Below are 18,144 nucleotides of genomic sequence, written 5' to 3'. Positions count from 1 at the left end.
TACCCTGGAGGAGGAAATGGCAACCCATTCCAGTGTTCTTGCCAAGAGAATCTCCATGGACAGTGGAGCCTGGCAGGCTACAGTCCATAGGGCCGCAAAGAGTCAGACACAAGTGAAGCAACTTAGCATGCACGCAAGCAGTTCATGTATATCTTTCTAAAATAATGCTTTCTTCTCTTTCTCTCTCTCTCCCTTTCCTTCCTTCTTTCTTCATTTCTCCCTTTCTTCTTTCCCTCTTTCCTTCAATCTTTCCTTCCTCGCTCTCTTCTATTAACCTATGCATCTATCAAGGAAAACAACAATTGCACATTGACTGATCATCTACCAGACAATGGATGAGGCTAAAGTGTAATTAGATTTTCTGAGAACTAATGAAAGGAGATCCCAGTGGTGGCTGTGCCTGGGACTCAGGTTAATGTGAGATAAGAGAGGTAAAGCAGTGGGAAGGGAGGAGCCATCCACATACCTGAATTTTAAGAATGTTTGAATTTCCTAAAGGCCACACCTAGTAAGAGATTGTGCATTGAGGTCAACCTTGGATTTAGTGACCTCTATTTCACCTTATCCTGATCAGAGGATGTGGTTGGCTCATGAACTCAAAGAATCAGTCTTTCTTATTCTTTGTTGCCCACAGAGAAGAGAGATTCCATGAGAAACAGGGTCTTAGGGCTGTTCCAACATGCTGGACAGATTCAGTCTTAACTGTCTATCCCCAATGACATGCACAGTGTGGTCAATGTGGCATCTTAAGGCCCTTCAGAGGGAAGCATTTCCAAAGAATACATTTTAACTTGTCCTTTCCTTTCCCAGGTTTGGGTCTACTAAGAAATGGAATATCAAATGCTTCACTTATTACCACCATTCCCATGGCCTCCCAGGAGACGCAGTAGTGCCTATGTTCATCTCCACATTCACTTAGGAGATTAAAATGATCAACAAAATTAATATGAGCTAAATATTAGGGTCCTGTTAAACAGGCATGGTTATTTCTGGTCCCAGGAGCCTGGAACTTCTCTCTGACTTAGCTTATCACCACCCAAGAACCCTGTTTCCCGTAGCAACTACACTACAAAGTGTAGACAATGAGAACAGACCTGTCAAATAAAGTTGACATCACTGTCAAACAATAAGTGCCCCGCAAAATGTTAAGCCAGAGATTTTCACTACTAAAGCTGAAATGAAGACAGGTTAGCACCCCCAAATCCCACTTCCTTAAGGCAAGGCTCATATTCTATATAAAATGCCAGCTGGGCAGAGATTTCTCACCAGACCCAGAAGACCAGACAACTCAAACGTTTCTTCACTTCAGGTGAGACTCCTCACATGGATTTTCTTAATATTTGCCCAATGATATTGCCATGCTGTGATATATTTATTTTAAATGCAAAATAATTTATGTTTAAGTTGACTATAGTTCTTTATGACATCTCACTTAGATTACAGCTGTGGACTTTTGGGTCAGAAAGGGGGAATAGTTTCTGCTGACCATCTGTTCAGTTGGTAGGAGGGTATAGACTACAGCTCATGTTCAGGGCAATTTTAGTGACATTTTAATATTCTCTCATTAATTTTTAGACTCTGCAAAATCGAGGGCACTGCATTGGCAATTTGGATGTACAAAAGATACATTTTTCTTTACTCCTTGAACCTATGATCCATCAGAAAATATAATACATAGGAGTAATTTACAAAAAAATACTGCACATAGAATAGAGAGGATGAGGCAGGTATTGTGCTGAGTCAGAATGAGAAAGATGACTTGGGATCTGGGAGGAGAGCCATGAGCGGTGAGTGTGTATGGGCAAGTAACAGCAGAATGGAAAGACTTCCAGAAACATGCACCAAGAAGACAATGTGAACAGAGGCTCATAGACGGAGTTGTGTGGGCTTATGGATTTTCCTATGAGGACTGAGGCACTCTATGTGAGGGATATGAGAGGGTAGACTCCAGATTTTGAACTTTACCACTTTTTCAACCGATTGTAAACTGGGGGCTGCAATCAATCCTAGGAACCTGCAGCTATGTTATGTGGCTAATGTAGGTTTTCGGAAAAAACACAGGAAGAAAGGAAGCAAAGAGAAAGGCTCCACTCCCATGGGAGCAAAATAAACCACCTTTAAACTTCTTCTCTTGAAAGTGTGCAAGAATCCCTAAAGTTTCCTTTGATTCTCAAATTCAAGGAAACAAAAATAAAGAGAAGAGAAGTTCTCGTTTCTTAAGGAGTTTGAAATTAAGATATTTGTTATTAGACTTGGCTTCCTCCTAGTTTTACTAAACTACCAAATGAGCTTTTCTGTCTCTAGGTCCAACCTTCTTTGAAGCATGAGTTCCGACCAGCAGAAGCAGCCCTTCACCCCACCCCCCGAGCCTGAGCAGCAGCAGGTGAAACAGCCCTGCCAGCGCCCACCTCCACCTCAGGAACCATTTGTTCCCATAACTGAGGAGCCATGCCTTCCAAAGGTTCCACAACTGGACAACACCAAGATTCCCGAGCAAGGCTATTCCACACTTCCGGAGCCATGTCCCATCAAAGTTACGGAGCCAGTCTACACCAACGTCCCTCAGCCTGGAAATACCAAGGTGCCTGAGTCATACACCGCAGTGGTCATTCCAGGCCCAAACCAGCAGAAGGGCAACCAGAAGTAACATGGTCCACAGCTATGCCCTTGAGGAACCAACCTCCAGTATTGAACACTTTCTTCCCTTTTGTTTCTCTGTCTTTATTGTGTATATCTTGCAATGAGTATTTTATCTCCTGAGTCACAGCCTCTCTTATTTGCATCCTAAAAATATGTGCTATGAAGTTTTCCTTACTCTGAACAGTCCTCTGATGTCTGAGTTCTGCAGAAGGCCTGAGCAGCTTTACTGGATCTCAGTTGCTTGGGGTTCATCTGAGGGGAGAACCTGGATTTGAAAAAATACCTCTTTCCCTTTCTACCTCTATTAAAACACTTTTAAGCACACTCCTGGATGTTGGTGTCATTGGCTGACTGTGCCCCATTCTTTGCTCTCCCTTAGTAAACAGGACTTGCAGTTAGAGAGGAGTTAGTATAGATGATACCTGTCTAATTTTGGCACCCTGGGCTTCTGTAGGGGTGTGTGTGTATGTGTGTGTGTGTGTGTGTGTGTGTGTGTGTGTGTGTGTGATTACATTTAGGGGGAATCCTTGGAATGGCAACAGCTATTGTGTAATAGAGGTCAGAGCCTGTCATTCAGGCAGCCATACCTGGAACAGATTTCTTCTCTGGCAGTGGACTGAGTTCTGCTTGTTCCAAGCCACCTCCAAGCCTGTGTGCACTGCCTCCAAGATTCCAGTTTATTCCAAAAAACATCACTCCTAAATGTGTGTTCTCTGCTGTTTTGCAAGTAGGATCATCAGTACTATTCTAGATTCCTTACATATGCGTTAATATACGATATTTGTCTTTCACAATGGGGGAAGGAGAGGGTGGGATGACATGAGAGAATAGCATTGAAATATATGCATTACCATATGTAAAGTAGATAGCCAGTGGGAGTTCAACATATGATGCAGGGAACTCAAAGCCAGTGCTCTCTGACCACCTAGACCAGTGGGATGGGGGGAAGTGAGAGAGGGGTTCAAGAGGGAGGGGACATATATATACCTAATGTGGATTCATGTTGATGTATGGCAAAAACCATCACAATATTGTAAAGTAATTATCCTGTAAAGTAAAAATAAAAAATTTTAAGAAAAATCATTCCTACATTCTTGAACCTGATATTCTGGTTTTCTCCACTAATTTTTACTTTACAGATACCCACACAAGGAGGCATTTGATTATAAGCAGCTACATCCTCATATGATCTGACACATGGGCCTCATGTAATTAACCCTATTCAAATCCTTCTTCCTCTGCCCCCTTCTAACTATAAATAACAGTAATGATCAGAGGGGTTCTAGTTTCTTGAAGTGATTCTTCTATTTTGATACACTCTGTAAAGGCTTTCTGACTCATAGTCTGTTTTTAAATTTTTATTGGAGTATAGATGATTTGCAATCTTGTGTTATTTTCAGGTATACAACATAGTGAATCATATAACTGATGTGTGTGTGTACACTCTTTTTATAGATTCTTTTCCCATATAGGCCATTACAGAGAGTACTGAGTAGGTTTCCCTGTGCTATACACTAGGTCCTTTGCAATTATCTATTTTATATATAGAATGGACTTAGAGCCACAACAGGGAAAGGAGAAGGTGGGGTTAATTGAGAGAGTAGCCCTGACATCAGAGAAGGCGATGGCACCCCACTCCAGTACTCTTGCCTGGAAAATCCCATGGATGAAGGAGCCTGGTGTGTTGCAGTCCATGGGGTCGCCAAGAGTCGGACTGAGCGACTTCACTTTCACTTTTCACTTTCATGCATTGGAGAAGGAAAAGGCAACCCACTCAAAGAGCTGACTCATTGGAAAAGATCCTGATGCTAGGAAAGATTGAAGGCAAAAAGAGAATGGGTTAGCAGAGGATGAGACACTTAGATAGCATCACCGATTCAATGGACATGAATTTGATCAAACTCTGGGAGAGAGTGGAGGACAGAGGAGACTGACATGTTACAGTCCATGGGGTTGCAAAATCAGACACGACTTAGTGACTAAACAGCAACAACAAGCAGATGCCAAAGAAGGTGAAGTTGTATGTTGACTGAGACCACCCCTGCTTTTGGAGTCTTATAAGGGTAAACAGAATTTTTAAAATCTGAGTGGCATCATCTGGAAGACCTTTTGATTGTACAATATGATGAGGAACTGTACCAATTGTTATTGACTGAGCAGAACTGTAGTAAAAGGACAGTAAATTTTAACCCATCTTCCAGGATACATCTACTCTAAAAATATTATTTGGGGTGGAATTTCTGGGAAATACTCCCTATAGGGCAACCTAATAATGTGACATATGACTTCCTGCAGACAGATCACTATGTCACTATAAACCCTGATGGTTGAATGGAAGAAAGGTCTGGAGTTTTAAATGACAAAATGCAGCAGTTGGTTGGCTGAAAAAAATGTAGTCATACAATTATCACCCTTTTTTTGTTATGGATGGAAAACTAAGAAACAGAGTTTTTTTAAAGATGGATTTTTGATGAGATTAAATAAGTAGGCATATCGTGGTGAATCAAATTACCCTGAGGATTGGACCACTGAGATGAGAGGGCCTATGGAAGTCCTCAGGGCATACTCGAATGAAATCACAGGTAGGTGTGACTACTACTGTCTAACCCTACTAGATGCGTCCCCATATATTGAGTCCAAAACATGTATTCTAACTGCATTCAGATAATGAGTACATCAGTTCAGTTCAGTTCAATTCAGTCGTTCAGTCGTGTCTGACTCTTTGCGAGCCCATGAATCGCGCAGCACACCAGGCCTCCCTGTCCATCACCAACTCCCGGAGCCTATCCAAACCCATGTCCATCGAGTCGGTGATGCCATCCAGCCATCTCATCCTCTGTCATCCCCTTCTTCTCCTGCCCCCAATCCTTCCCAGCATAAGGTTCTTTTCCAATGAGTCAACTCTTCACATGAGGTGGCCAAAGTATTGGAGTTTCAGCTTCAACATCAGTCCTTCCAATGAACACCCAGGACTGATCTCCTTCAGGATGGACTGGTTGGATAGTGGCAACTGTAATAGTTTACATGAACCATCTGGTGATGATACTGCTTATAGACACTAATCCTGAAGGTGCTATAGTGATGACTCTGTCCCTAGATGGTCCTGGCCAACGGTAATCATGGTCAAAATCTCTTCCTTACTTACAGGAGAGATGACAGTTCAGGGAAACTAACCTGTCTAACTGATATGATGATGGGTTCATTCAGTGATACTTTATTTGCTGGAGCATAACTGGTGACTCTGTCACAGGTTTCAAATGTCTCCACTTCCTCTTCTTCCTCATTCTCCTATTCTTCCTGCTTTTCCATTTATCAAACCACATTCTTACAAAACTCCTGATCAAGACAAGGAAAGAAGATCTAGGAACATCACTTTAAACATTTAATTGGCAACAGTCAGCAGTTTAAAAAGATATGAAAGTTCTACAAGTATACTATCAAAGGTGAAACAGATCACCAGCCCAGGTTGGATGCATGAGACAAGTGCTCAGGGCTGGTGCACTGGGAAGACCCAGAGGGATGGGATGGGGAGGGGGGTGGGAGGGGGGATCGGAATGGGGAACACATGTAAATCCATGGCTGATTCACAGCAATGTATGGCAAAAATCACTACAATATTGTAAAGTAATTATCCTCCAACTAATAAAAATAAGTAAAAAAAATAAAAAGATATTAAAGTTCTATTCATTAATGCATTGACAACATGTCAATGCACCAAGTTGGGCAGTTAAGAGGTGTACATTGGGGAGCAAAGTGTAATATAGGTCTGGAAAATCTGTAAAAGGGGCCTGGAAGGTTGAAGGAAAAAATAGAGAATAAACATTAAAATATTTTTTAAAAAGATAAATGTCTTTTAAAGTCCTAAAACATGTTTGGAAAGAGTAGAAGAAGGCAAATATATCGAATTAGTCCTAAGTTTCTATGCCACCTAGATTTCTGTGCCAACTAAATTTCAGAACTTTGGTTCTCTCATCCTTTCTTCCCTCCCACACCTACTCTCAACCACTTATATATGACAGTGTGAGTCTTAAATGGTATCTTAGATTTCTTTTTGGTTTCATGAAATTTAAATCTGATATTTCATTATGAAATAAAAAGATTTATTTCCTGATAAAAGAATTTTAAGTACATGAGAGTAGTCTAAGGAAATGTTGGGAGTGAGGAGAGATGAGTTATCCTGATTTCACTAGAAATGTGTTTCCACATTCTACAGTAACATGAACTTTTGTGGTGGCTCAAATGGTAAAGAAACTGCCTGAAAAACCCAGTTTGATCCATGGGTCAGGAAGGCCCCCTGGAGTAGGGAATGACTCAGTTCAGTCACTCAGTTGTGTCTGACTATTTGTGACCACATGGACTGCAGCAAGCCTGGCTTCCCTGTCCATCACCAGCTCACGGAGCTTGCTCAAACTCATGTCCATCGAGTTGGTGATGCCATTCAACCATCTCATTCTCTGTTGTCCCCTTCTCCTCCTCCCTTCAATCTTTCCCAGCACTAGGGTCTTTTCCAGCGAGTCAGTAAACTCTCAAGAGTCTTCTCCAACAACATGGATCAAAAGCATCAGTTCTTCGGTGCTCAGCTTTCTTTTTATAGTCCAACTCTCACATCCATACATGAACACTGGAAAAAACATAGCTTTGACTAGACGGACCTTTTTCAGCAAAGTAACATCTCTGTACTTTAATATGCTCTCGAAATTGGTCATAGCTTTTCTTCCAAGGAGCAAGTGTCTTTTAATTTCATGGCTGCAGTCACCATCTGTAGTGATTTTGGAGCCACCAAAAACAAAGTCTCTCACTGTTTCCATTGTTTCCCCATCTATTAGCCATGAAGTGATGGGACCAGATGCCATGATCTTCGTTTTTTGAATGTTGAATTTAAAGCCAACATCTTCACTTGCCTCTTTCACTTTCATCAAGAGGCTCTTTAGTTCTTCTTTGCTTTCTGCCATAGAGGTGGTGCCTTCTGTGTATCTGAGGACACTGATATTTCTCCCAGCAATTTTGATTCCAGCTTGTGCTTCATCCAGCCAGGCGTTTCATATGATGTACTCTGCATATAAGTTAAATAATCAGGGTGACAATATACAGCCTTGACGTACTCCTTTTCCTATTTGGAACCAGTCTGTTGTTCCATGTCCAGTTCTAACTGTTCTAACCAGTTCTAACTGTTCAGCTCAGTCATTTCTGATTCTTTGTGACCCCATGAACTGCAGCACACCAGGCTTCCCTGTCCATCACCAACTCCCAGAACTTGCTCAAACTCATGTCCACTGAGTCAGTGATGCCATCCAACCAGCTCATCCTCTGCTGCCCCCTTCTCCTCTTGCCTTCAATCTTTCCCAGCATCAGGGGTTTTTTTTCCCCAATGCATCACTTCTTTGCATTAGGTGGCCAAAATGTTGGAACTTCAGCTTCAGCGTCAGTCCTTCCAATGAATATTCCAGACTGATTTCCTGTGAGATTGACTAGTACGATCTCCTTGCAGTCCAAGGGACTCTCAAGAGTCTTCTCCAACACCATAGTTCAAAAGCATCAATTCTTTGGTGTTCAGCTTTCTTTATGGTCCAACTCTCACATCCATACATGACTACTGGAAAAACCATAGCTTTGACTAAATGGGCCTTTGTCAGTAAAAAATATCTCTGCTTTTTAATATGCTGTCTAGGTTGGTCCTTTCCTTCCAAGGAGCAAATGTCTTTTAATTTCATGGCTACACTCGCCATCTGCAGTGATTTCAGAGACCAAGAAAATAAAGTCTGTCACTGTTTCCATTGTATCCCCATCTATTTGCCATGAAGCAATGTGACCAGATGCCATGTTCTTCATTTTTTTTGAATGTTGAGTTTTAAGCCAACTTTTCCACTCTCCTCTTTCATCAAGAGGCTTTTTAGTTTCTTTTTGCTTTCTGCCATAAGGGTGGTGTCATCTGCATATCTGAGTGCCGGGCCAGTCGGAAGATTTCAGCGAGCAACACGACGCGTTCTTTTAGGCTAAGAAATAAAGACACAGAACAGATGGGGTCGAGAGGATCACTGCAGTCAGCGATGCTCTTTTATTTCTCTAAGTTTCATTTATACTTAAACCAAGAAGGAGGCATCCCAAAGAAAATTCTTCCCCATGTACATCATCTTTAAGATAACAATCACTAGAACTCTCACTAGGCGCCAGAGCACAGGAATGGCATCCTGATTTATCTTAGGGGTAATCGTAAAAAGGCTATCTGTCTGCGTCATGTGTGCATTCAAGGCTTGCTAGTGTTATGTTTAACTTTGGATAGTAAATTCCAGAGGGGTGGCAGGACAGAGAGCTACGTCCTTGAACAGACCCTTGATAATCAATCAAGGCAGCTCCCAGAGTCAGCTCTTTCAAGCCGCTCCCCGCAGCTCCCCCTCTTTTATTTAGTAAAATGGCATGCCTGATTTTTTTGGCGCAAGTAATTACTGTGTAGGACAGCCTTGATGTCCCACAACTCTGTAATGAATTTCTTTATGATACAAGGAGCAATGCACACAAAAAGCACTAATACCAGAAGCACGGCCACGACCCCCGAAAAAAGATGCCAAAGTGAGGTTATTGAGGGAAAATTGGAAAACAAACCGTTAACAAATTCTTCAGCATTTTTTGCCAAATCCATACTAGCCAGAGGAGCATTTTCTATATCAAGAATTTCTTGATGAAGTTGTATTAGATCTAAGGAAATGTTTTCATTATGCCAAATACCATCTAAATGTGATTTCACTCTGTCCCAAGGAGTTTTAGTATCATTATAAATTTTTGGTGTAACACAAATCCAACGATAGTTAGCATGACATCTAATTTTTGTTCTTAGCTTTAACCCTTGCACTTCTTCTCCCAAAAATCTTACTGCATCATAAAGCGCATTTAGTCTGTCCTCTAATTTTCTATCTATATCTTCTTGAATCCCTAAAGCTTTGGAAGTACTTTTTGCCAAATCGTCTACAATGCTAGCAGTATGCACAGATTGAGATAAAGATACAGAAGCAGAAACAGCAGAAGCAATGAAAGTTATTAGTGACACTATCCCCAAAATTATTAATCCTATCTCTCTTCGTGGCCTAGCAAGAGCCGTGCGCACTCTTTCCCATAGTTCAAGCCCAGACTCTTCATACCAGGGCTCAGTAAGATTTACAGGCAACATAACAAAAGATGGTTGTTTAACTATTAAGACTCCAGAATTATTTCTTATTCTTCGAATGCAATTGGTTAGGGTACAATTAAAACAATGAACATAATATAGACTAGCATTTTTAGAAAGAGTCACAGAGCCAACAAGGATCATAAAGAGATAGGGTACAGGCCCGAGGATATCTCCAAGTCTCATTCCACCAATATGCTCTCCAGGATAGTACTCCTTTGATCTTCCCTCCGGTCCGCAAACGGGTCCTATCTGTTCTGAAAGCAGCCAACAGCTTCCATATCTCGGTCTGATACACCGTGGTACTGCCAAGATTCCCAATTCTGGCTGCAAGTTGTCTGCTTCCTTCCCTTCCGGGGTTCCTGTTGGAGTCTGGCGACCAGTCCCAAAGTGAATGGGTGTGCTGTTAGGAATAGAATACACCGTAGCAGTCTCATTCAGGCAGAGTTTCCATGGCACCGCTGTATGTTTCCCTTTATGCCCCAGGCCACAGAATGGGATATCCTGGGGTCCCGTTGCATTGCATCGCTGTGCATGCCCTGTGAGCTTGGTCACACCAGGAATATCCACACTCCAGCCAGTGCTATAATCAGAATATCCAACATCTGTAACAGTGAGACAACCTGAAACATTATGATTTTGGAAAAAGCACATTGGTAATTGTGAAGAAAATCCAGTATAAGAAATGTTGGCATTCTGCGGAAAAATATGTTCATCAGAAGACCCCCCTAAAAGTATTGTGTCATTCACATACACAGGAACAGAACTCATTTCCCATCCAACAGGCTGTAAAAGAGGGGGATCAGGAACATATGCCCAGAAGACACTGGCTTCCATGGAACTTATCTGGTTCAAAAGGAGTAGTAAAGAAATTAATATACTAGTAGGAGAGGCGGGGAAAGGGTTCGGAGCATTCTCACATGCCATCTGTAACAGTGCCTGTATCTGCTGAGCTGTCGGCAGCGGGACCGTCTCCTGGATTGTGAGCTGTCTCATTCCCTCCACCAGTGATCTCCTCCGCCGTGCGTACCAGCCTTTCCGGGAGCCAGCGCGGCGCTTCGGCATTCTGCGGGAAAACACAAACATGACCTCTCCCCCATGTTAGAACTGGATCCGGCCCATGCCATCTGCCTTCCAGCGGGTCTCTCCACCTGACTAATGGCCAAGCCTTTTTATTGTCATAGTGCCAAAAACGTTGAGCTGCTGATTTGCCATCCCGGTCAAGGCTTAGAAAATTCGAAACGAATAAGGCATGGCTGAGGAGATTGTTAGGAGTAATAGTATATAAATTCCCCCGTTTTAATTTTTTTAATTGGTGCTGAAGGGTTTGATGTGCCCACTCAACAATTCCTTGGCCCTGGGGATTATATGGAATACCAGTATTATGCACAATTTGTAATTGGGCACAGAAGGCTTGAAAATTGCGACCAGTATATCCAGGGCCATTGTCTGTTTTGATGCATTTAGGTAGGCCCATAGTGGAAAAACTTCGCAAGCAACGTTGAATACAATGCTTACTAGCCTCTCCAGGTTGAAGTTTGGCCATGAGGAAACCAGAAAAGGTATCAACAGTAACGTGCACATATTTCAATTTTCTAAAATCAGAAATATGTGTAACATCCATTTGCCACAAATCGTTGGGGAGTAAACCCTGAGGATTGACTCCATAAGTGGGAAGAACAAAAAACTGCGGGCAGGTAGGACAAGTTTTTACAATGTGACGAGCGGCCTCTCAGGAAATTTCAAATTGCAGCCGTAATGAATTGCTATTCTGATGGTGTATTGTATGAGAGGCCTGTGCCGCAGAGATAGGGGTTAAGGAAGAATAACATACCATACGGGTGGCTTCATCTGCCAAAGCATTCCCGGCCGCTAAGGGCCCAGGAAGGGCAGTGTGAGCGCGTATGTGCCCAAAAAAGCAAGGATGAGTTCGGGCTCGAATGAGATTCTGAATTTTCAAAAACAAGGTTTGAATAGAGGGCTTTGCAGCTCCAATGAGGGGTACTGTTTTAGTGAGTGAGAGAGCTCTGACAAAATAATGACTGTCAGAGTATAAATTAAAACTTTGAGGAACACGTTGCAGAGCCTGGAGTACTGCAAAAAGCTCTACTTTTTGAGCTGATGAATATGAGGTTTGACAATAATAAGATTCATTTTCAATCACCAAACTGGCCATGCCATTAGAAGATTCGTCAGTAAAGACAGTTGTCCCCTTTTCCAAAGGGCATTGCTGCACGACTTTTGGAAAAATAAACTGATGCAACTGTGCAAATTGTAACAATTTATTAGCAGGATAATGTTGTTTAATCTCCCCTGCATACTGTGCAAGCGCAATTGCCCAATCATCAGAAAATTGAGAGAGCCATAGTTGCTGTTCAATTGAAAAAGGAATACAGATAAAGTGGGGATCTCTTCCCAAATAGGTCACAGATTCCTGTCTACCTTTTATTATTACTTTGGCCACAAGAATATGATAAGGACTTAACACCCATAGGGGAGAAACAGGTAGGTAAATCCACCTTAGAGGGTTATCTTGAAACAGGACACCGGTAGGTGAATGTTCTGAGGCAAGGATAAAAAGTCCCCAAGGCCTTTCATAATCACAGTAACTGGAGTGCTGCTTTGATAAGGCAGTTTTCACTTTCTGAAGAGCTCGCTCTCCAGCTTCTGTAAGGCTGTGTGGGGAGGTAGGATTATTATCTCCCTTTAAGATATCAAAAAGAGACTTTAATTCATATGTTGCAAGATGTAAATAGGGCCTAATCCAATTAATGTCCCTGAGTAACTTTTGAAAATCATTAAGTGTTTTCAGATTATCCCTTCGCAAAACAATGGGCTGAACTCTAAATGTCTCCCTTTCTAAACGAAAGCCAAGAGAGGAATAAGGAGGAAAGGTTTGCACCTTTTTTTTTTTTGGCTATTATAAGCCCTGCAGCCTTCAAAGTTGGTTCCATGAAGGCATAAGCTGCTAACAGATGTTCTTTATCAAAATGTGCCAGCAGTATATCATCCATGTGATGCAAAATGTAAACATCAGAGTATTTCACTCGAGTCTCTTCTAATGCTGCTGCAACAAATTTTTGACATAAAGTCGGACTATTAGCCATACCTTGAGGCAAAACTTTCCATTGATAGCGGCGCATTGGTTGAGAGAAATTAATAGATGGAACACTAAAGGCAAATCGAGGACAGTCTTGAGGTGCCAAGGGAATAGTATAGAAACAATCCTTTAGGTCTATGATTATTATATGAGCATTTCTCGGAATAGCCATGGGGAAAGGTAAGCCAGGTTGTAATGCTCCCATGACTTCCATAGTTTCATTAACCTTTCGCAAATCTTGCAAAAGCCTCCATTTTCCAGATTTTTTCTTAATAACAAAAATGGGCGAATTCCAAGGTGAATTAGACTGTTCAATATGTCCCAATTCTAACTGTTCCTGCACCAGTTGTTGGGCAGCGTCAATTTTCTCTTTGGAAAGGGGCCACTGATCAACCTACACAGGCTCTTCAGACTTCTAAGTAATAGGATCTGCGTGAATTACAGGAGGATCAGAGGTCCCTTCTAAAAATACCCAAGTCCACTTCTTTTTGGTAACCTTTTTGTCTGAATAGGCGCAACAGTTTCCTGATTATTTCTTCCAAGTCCCGAGGTGGGAAGCAGCCCTTGATCTAAAAGCTGATTACTAACCTGTTCACTGGGACTGTATAAATATACTCCCATGTGGGTCATAACATCTCGTCCCCACAAATTTACAGGGAGGTTTGGGAGGATATAAGGTCTAATGTCCCCTTCATGACCCTCATGGTCAGTCCAATGTAATAGCTCTGTACTTTGTTCAGGGTTATTGGTTTGACCAATTCCTTGCAATGTTGATATAGCTATCTGTTTAGGCCATTCTCGGGGCCAGTGTCTCTCAGCAATAACAGAAACATCAGCTCCTGTGTCCAAAATACCTGTAAACAACTTTCCATTTATTCTTAACGTTAACTCAGGGCGATTATTACTCATTGCCTGGACCCAGTAGGCGTCAGAGGATCCGAAGGCACTTTCCCCTCTCCTGGAAGCCAATGCTTTTCCTGTCTGCACCGCAGGGACCAATATCAATTGAGCTATACGCTGCCCACTAGCTATGGTGGTAATGCATTGCGGAGAATGGGCCATAATTTTGATTTCTCCTGTATAATCAGCATCAATTACTCCAGGAGCTATGAGCAGTCCTTTTATGGTAGAGCTACTACATCCAAGCAAAAGGCCCACGGTTCCATCAGGCAAAGGGCCGTATACCCCAGTGGGCAGAGCTTGCATTCCCATTTCGGGAGTCAATACTGTGTAGGAGGAGGAACAGAGGTCCAAGCCTGCGCTCCCTGAGGTGGCTCTGAACAAGTCTGTGACTCGCTTTCTACCATCTGATTTCCCTGGATTGCCCCATAACATTGTTTTGGGGTCAAGGGCTGGCCCCTCACCCAGTTTCCCGACTGTGAGGGAAGTGGGTTGCCCTGGACATCAATTTTTGATTTACAATCTTTTGCCCAATGTCTTCCTTTTTTGCATCTAGGGCATAAATTAGGAGTTTTAATATTCCCCGAATTGGCTCATTGGGGGCAAAAGGCGGCACGATGTCCGGGCTGGCCACAAACAAAACAGCCAGCATTTCCTCTACTAGGTAATCCTCGTTTATTTTTTATCTGCTGTTGATATAATACTTCTTTTATACTTTTACCTTGTAAAGCTGCAGCCAGGGTAATACCCTGCATATAGGAAGGTCCAATATCAGCACATATACGAATGTAATCTGATAGGCCCCCCTTTTTTCTGTACGGTCTAAGCACAGCCTGACAGGCAGAATTTGCATTTTCATAGGCTAATTGTTTTGTAAGCAGCATTCCAGCCTGCTCATCAGCCATAATCTTACCTACTGCTTCAAGAAGACGAGCCACAAAATCTTGATATGGTTCATCAGGCCCCTGACGAATTTTTGAAAGATCCTCAGTCTTATTACTAGAACAAGGGAGCTTTTTCCAAGCCTGCCGAGCAGCATTAGAAATTTGAGCATATGCTCCAGGCAAATAATTTAATTGAGCATTCGTATTCTGATAAGCTCCTTCCCCTATCAACATCTCATATGTAGTATTAATCCCTTGTCGCTGGTTTAATTCAGCTATAAGGCCACATTGTTCCATAAATTCTGATTTCCACAATAAATAGTCCCCTCCTGTTAAGCAAGCTCTCGCTATTTGTTTCCAGTCACTAGGTGGCAGATTTTGACCTCCTAAATTTTCTATCATAGCCTGGGTGAAGGGAGCCATGGGGCCGTATTGTGCACAGGCAATTTTTAATTCTTTTAGTTGTTTGAAAGGTAAAGCTTCATAATACCACTGATTAGCACTCTCAAACACCGGGAAAGCAGCAGAAAATCCTAGAACAGCCTCTCCAGCTCTTTGGGCTTGTCGCATAGCTTTTTGCAAGGGGGACAAACTCTGTGATTCATGAGCTATAGCTAACGATTTTTCAGGTTTGGAAATAGGCGGAGGATCTAATCCAGCAATAATTGAGGGTGCATAAGCAGGAGGTGCAGTAGGGATTGCACCAGCACCTTCATCCCTACCTTCCCTTTTTATTTCTTCCTTTATTGTTATTAATAATTGCTGCATGAGTGCCTCCAGACTCTTTGTCGGAGGGGCAGCTGCTGCCTGCACATTCGAATCATCAGTTACAAGTAATTCCCAATGATCATCCTTATGGTAAGCAGCTGCCTGTTTTTTCAAACTTTCCTCACCTTCTGGAGTCAACGTTCCCTCATTTTCCTTCAAATGTTTGGCAGATTCTAATTCAAAGGTTGTGGGTCCTTTCCCTTCAGGAGTAGCATAAACTTTGGGAGTAGCATAAATTGGATCTTCGGGTGGGAGCATGTGTTTTAATTTACTCCCTTCCTTATGTTCAAAATCAAGGCAGTCTCTTATTAAAGACCATAATGAAAATGTCTCCACAGGACCTTTATTAGGTCCGTGGAGAGTATAATAGGTTTGAATCTGTTTCCCTATCTTTTTCTATATCTCTAAACTCATAGTCCCTTCCTGTGGAAACCAGGGACATACTTCCTCAACAAAACTAAGAAAAGTCTGCAATTTTGTTTTAGTAACCTGCATTCCCCGATGCTTCAACATTATCTGTAACATATGCACAAACAACTGACGACTATGATCTTGCCCCATAGTTTATACTCTCGACAATAAACCTTCCTACCCCACAATGTTCAAGCAAATATCCTTTTACTTACTTGCTGCAAAATTTCCAATGGGTAGCGGCCAAGAGGAACTTTCATCGAGCCCCACGCTGTTTGGGCGCCACTTGCGGGGCCAGCCGGGAGATTTCAGCGAGCAACACGACGCGTTCTTTTAGGCTAAGAAATAAAGACACAGGACAGATGGGGTCGAGAGGATCGCTGCAGTCAACGATGCCCTTTTATTTCTCTAAGTTTCATTTATACTTAAACCAAGAAGGGGGCATCCCAAAGAAAATTCTTCCCCATGTACATCATCTTTAAGAAAACAATCATTAGAACTCTCACTAGGTGCCAGAGCACAGGAATGGCATCCTGATTTATCTTAGGGGTAATCGTAAAAAGGCTATCTGTCTGGGTCATGTGTACATTCAAGGCTTACTAGTGTTCTGTTTAACTTTGGATAGTAAATTCCAGAGGGGTGGCGGGACAGAGAGCTATGTCCTTGAACAGACCCTTGATAATCAATCAAGGCAGCTCCCAGAGTCAGCTCTTTCAAGCCGCTCCCCGCATCTGAGGTTAGTGATATTTCTCCCGGCAATTTTGATTCCAGCTTGTGCTTCATCCAGCCAGGCATTTTCCAGGATGTACTCTGCATAGAAGTTAAATAACTAGGGTGACAATATACAACCTTGACATACACCTTTTCCAATTTGGAACCAGTCTGTTGTTCCATGTCCAGTTCTAACTATTGCTTCTTGACCTGCATGCAGATTTCTCAGGAGGCAGGTAAGGTAGTCTGGTATTCCATCTTTTGAAGAATTTTCCATTTTATTGTGATCCACACAATATTGTGCTCAAAGGTTTTGGTATAGTCAATAAAGCAGAAGTAGGTATTTTTCTGGGACTCTCTTGCTTTTTCTATGATCCAACAGATGTTGGCAATTTGGTCTCTGGTTCCTCTGACTTTTCTAAATCAAACTTGAACATCTGGAAGTTCTCAGTTTACTTACTATTGACATCTTTCTTGGAGAATTTTGAGCATTACTTTGCTAACATGTGAGCTGAGTGCAACTGTGCAGTAGTTTGAACATTTTTTTGGCATTGCCTTTATTTGGGATTGGAAGGACAACTGACCTTTTCCAACCCATTTGGACTGTTATCTAAGGCCAAAATCAAAGTTGTACACGAGTCCATAATATTTGATGAATGCAGCAGCACTCTTCAGTCCTGAGTACCCATATATGTTGTTTGCCCCATGAGAAATATTTGGTCCAATATAGAGATGGATTGTGCCTTTACCCATTTGGCAAAATTTTGTTTAACAGTGAATGCAGCTGCATTATCTAGTGTCTGAGCTAGTCCTCTGTATGAATGGCAATAGACAGACAGGGAGTACTTGCTAGACTGATATTTCTCCTGCAAATCTGGATAAGCACAATGGCTGAACCTAATGTCCCTTCCAAACATGGAAAGTTTAGGTTTAAATTTGTGACAAATGGATAGAAGGAGAAATAGTAGCTGAGGAAAAAATGATAAATAAATGCATTATGCAAAGAGGAAAATCAACATTACCTTGAGAGACTCAGAGCAAAAGAATAAAACTATCTCAGTACAATTATGCAAACTGCCAGAGAGAGTGAAGTCATATGTTGGCCTGGCTGAGACCATTCCTGCTTTTGGAAACTTATAAGGCCAGATAGAATTTTTTAAAAGTGGAATCCTCTGGGAGACATTGTGATCATACAGTATGATGATTAACTGTACCAAATGTTATTGACTGAGCAGAACTGTAGTAATGTGTCAATAGCTTTTGAGTTTTGTTTTCCAGAGTACATCTATTACAAAATACATTATTTGGATGTGCAGGGAAGTTTGTAATTTCCTCTGTTCTGTCTCGCCACAGCAAAAATTTGAAGTGACAGACAGACCAGTGTTCAGTTCAGTTCAGTCACTCAGTCATGTCCGACTCTTTGTGACCCCATGAACTGCAGCACGCCAGGCCTCCCTGTCCATCACCAACTGCTGGAGTCTATGCAAACCCATATCCATTGAGTCAGTGATGCCATCCAACCATCTCATCCTCTGTCATCCCCTTCTCCTTCTGCCCTCAATCTTTCCCAG

At 42.1% G+C, this 18,144-nt stretch overlaps 1 protein-coding gene across 1 annotated transcript; it reads left to right on the top strand.

Moving 5' to 3' along the window:
* The first annotated feature begins 2,323 nt into the window (after positions 1–2,323).
* LOC136176070 (cornifin-like) lies at positions 2,324–2,647 on the top strand. The gene has a single exon (XM_065946322.1). The coding sequence runs from the start codon at positions 2,324–2,326 to the stop codon at positions 2,645–2,647; it is 324 nt and encodes a 107-aa protein (XP_065802394.1).
* The last annotated feature ends 15,497 nt before the right edge of the window (positions 2,648–18,144 follow it).

This window comes from Muntiacus reevesi, chromosome 1, assembly GCF_963930625.1.
Source record: "Muntiacus reevesi chromosome 1, mMunRee1.1, whole genome shotgun sequence".
Taxonomy (NCBI): Eukaryota; Metazoa; Chordata; class Mammalia; order Artiodactyla; family Cervidae; genus Muntiacus; species Muntiacus reevesi.
This window is presented reverse-complemented; position numbering and strand designations above follow the sequence as displayed.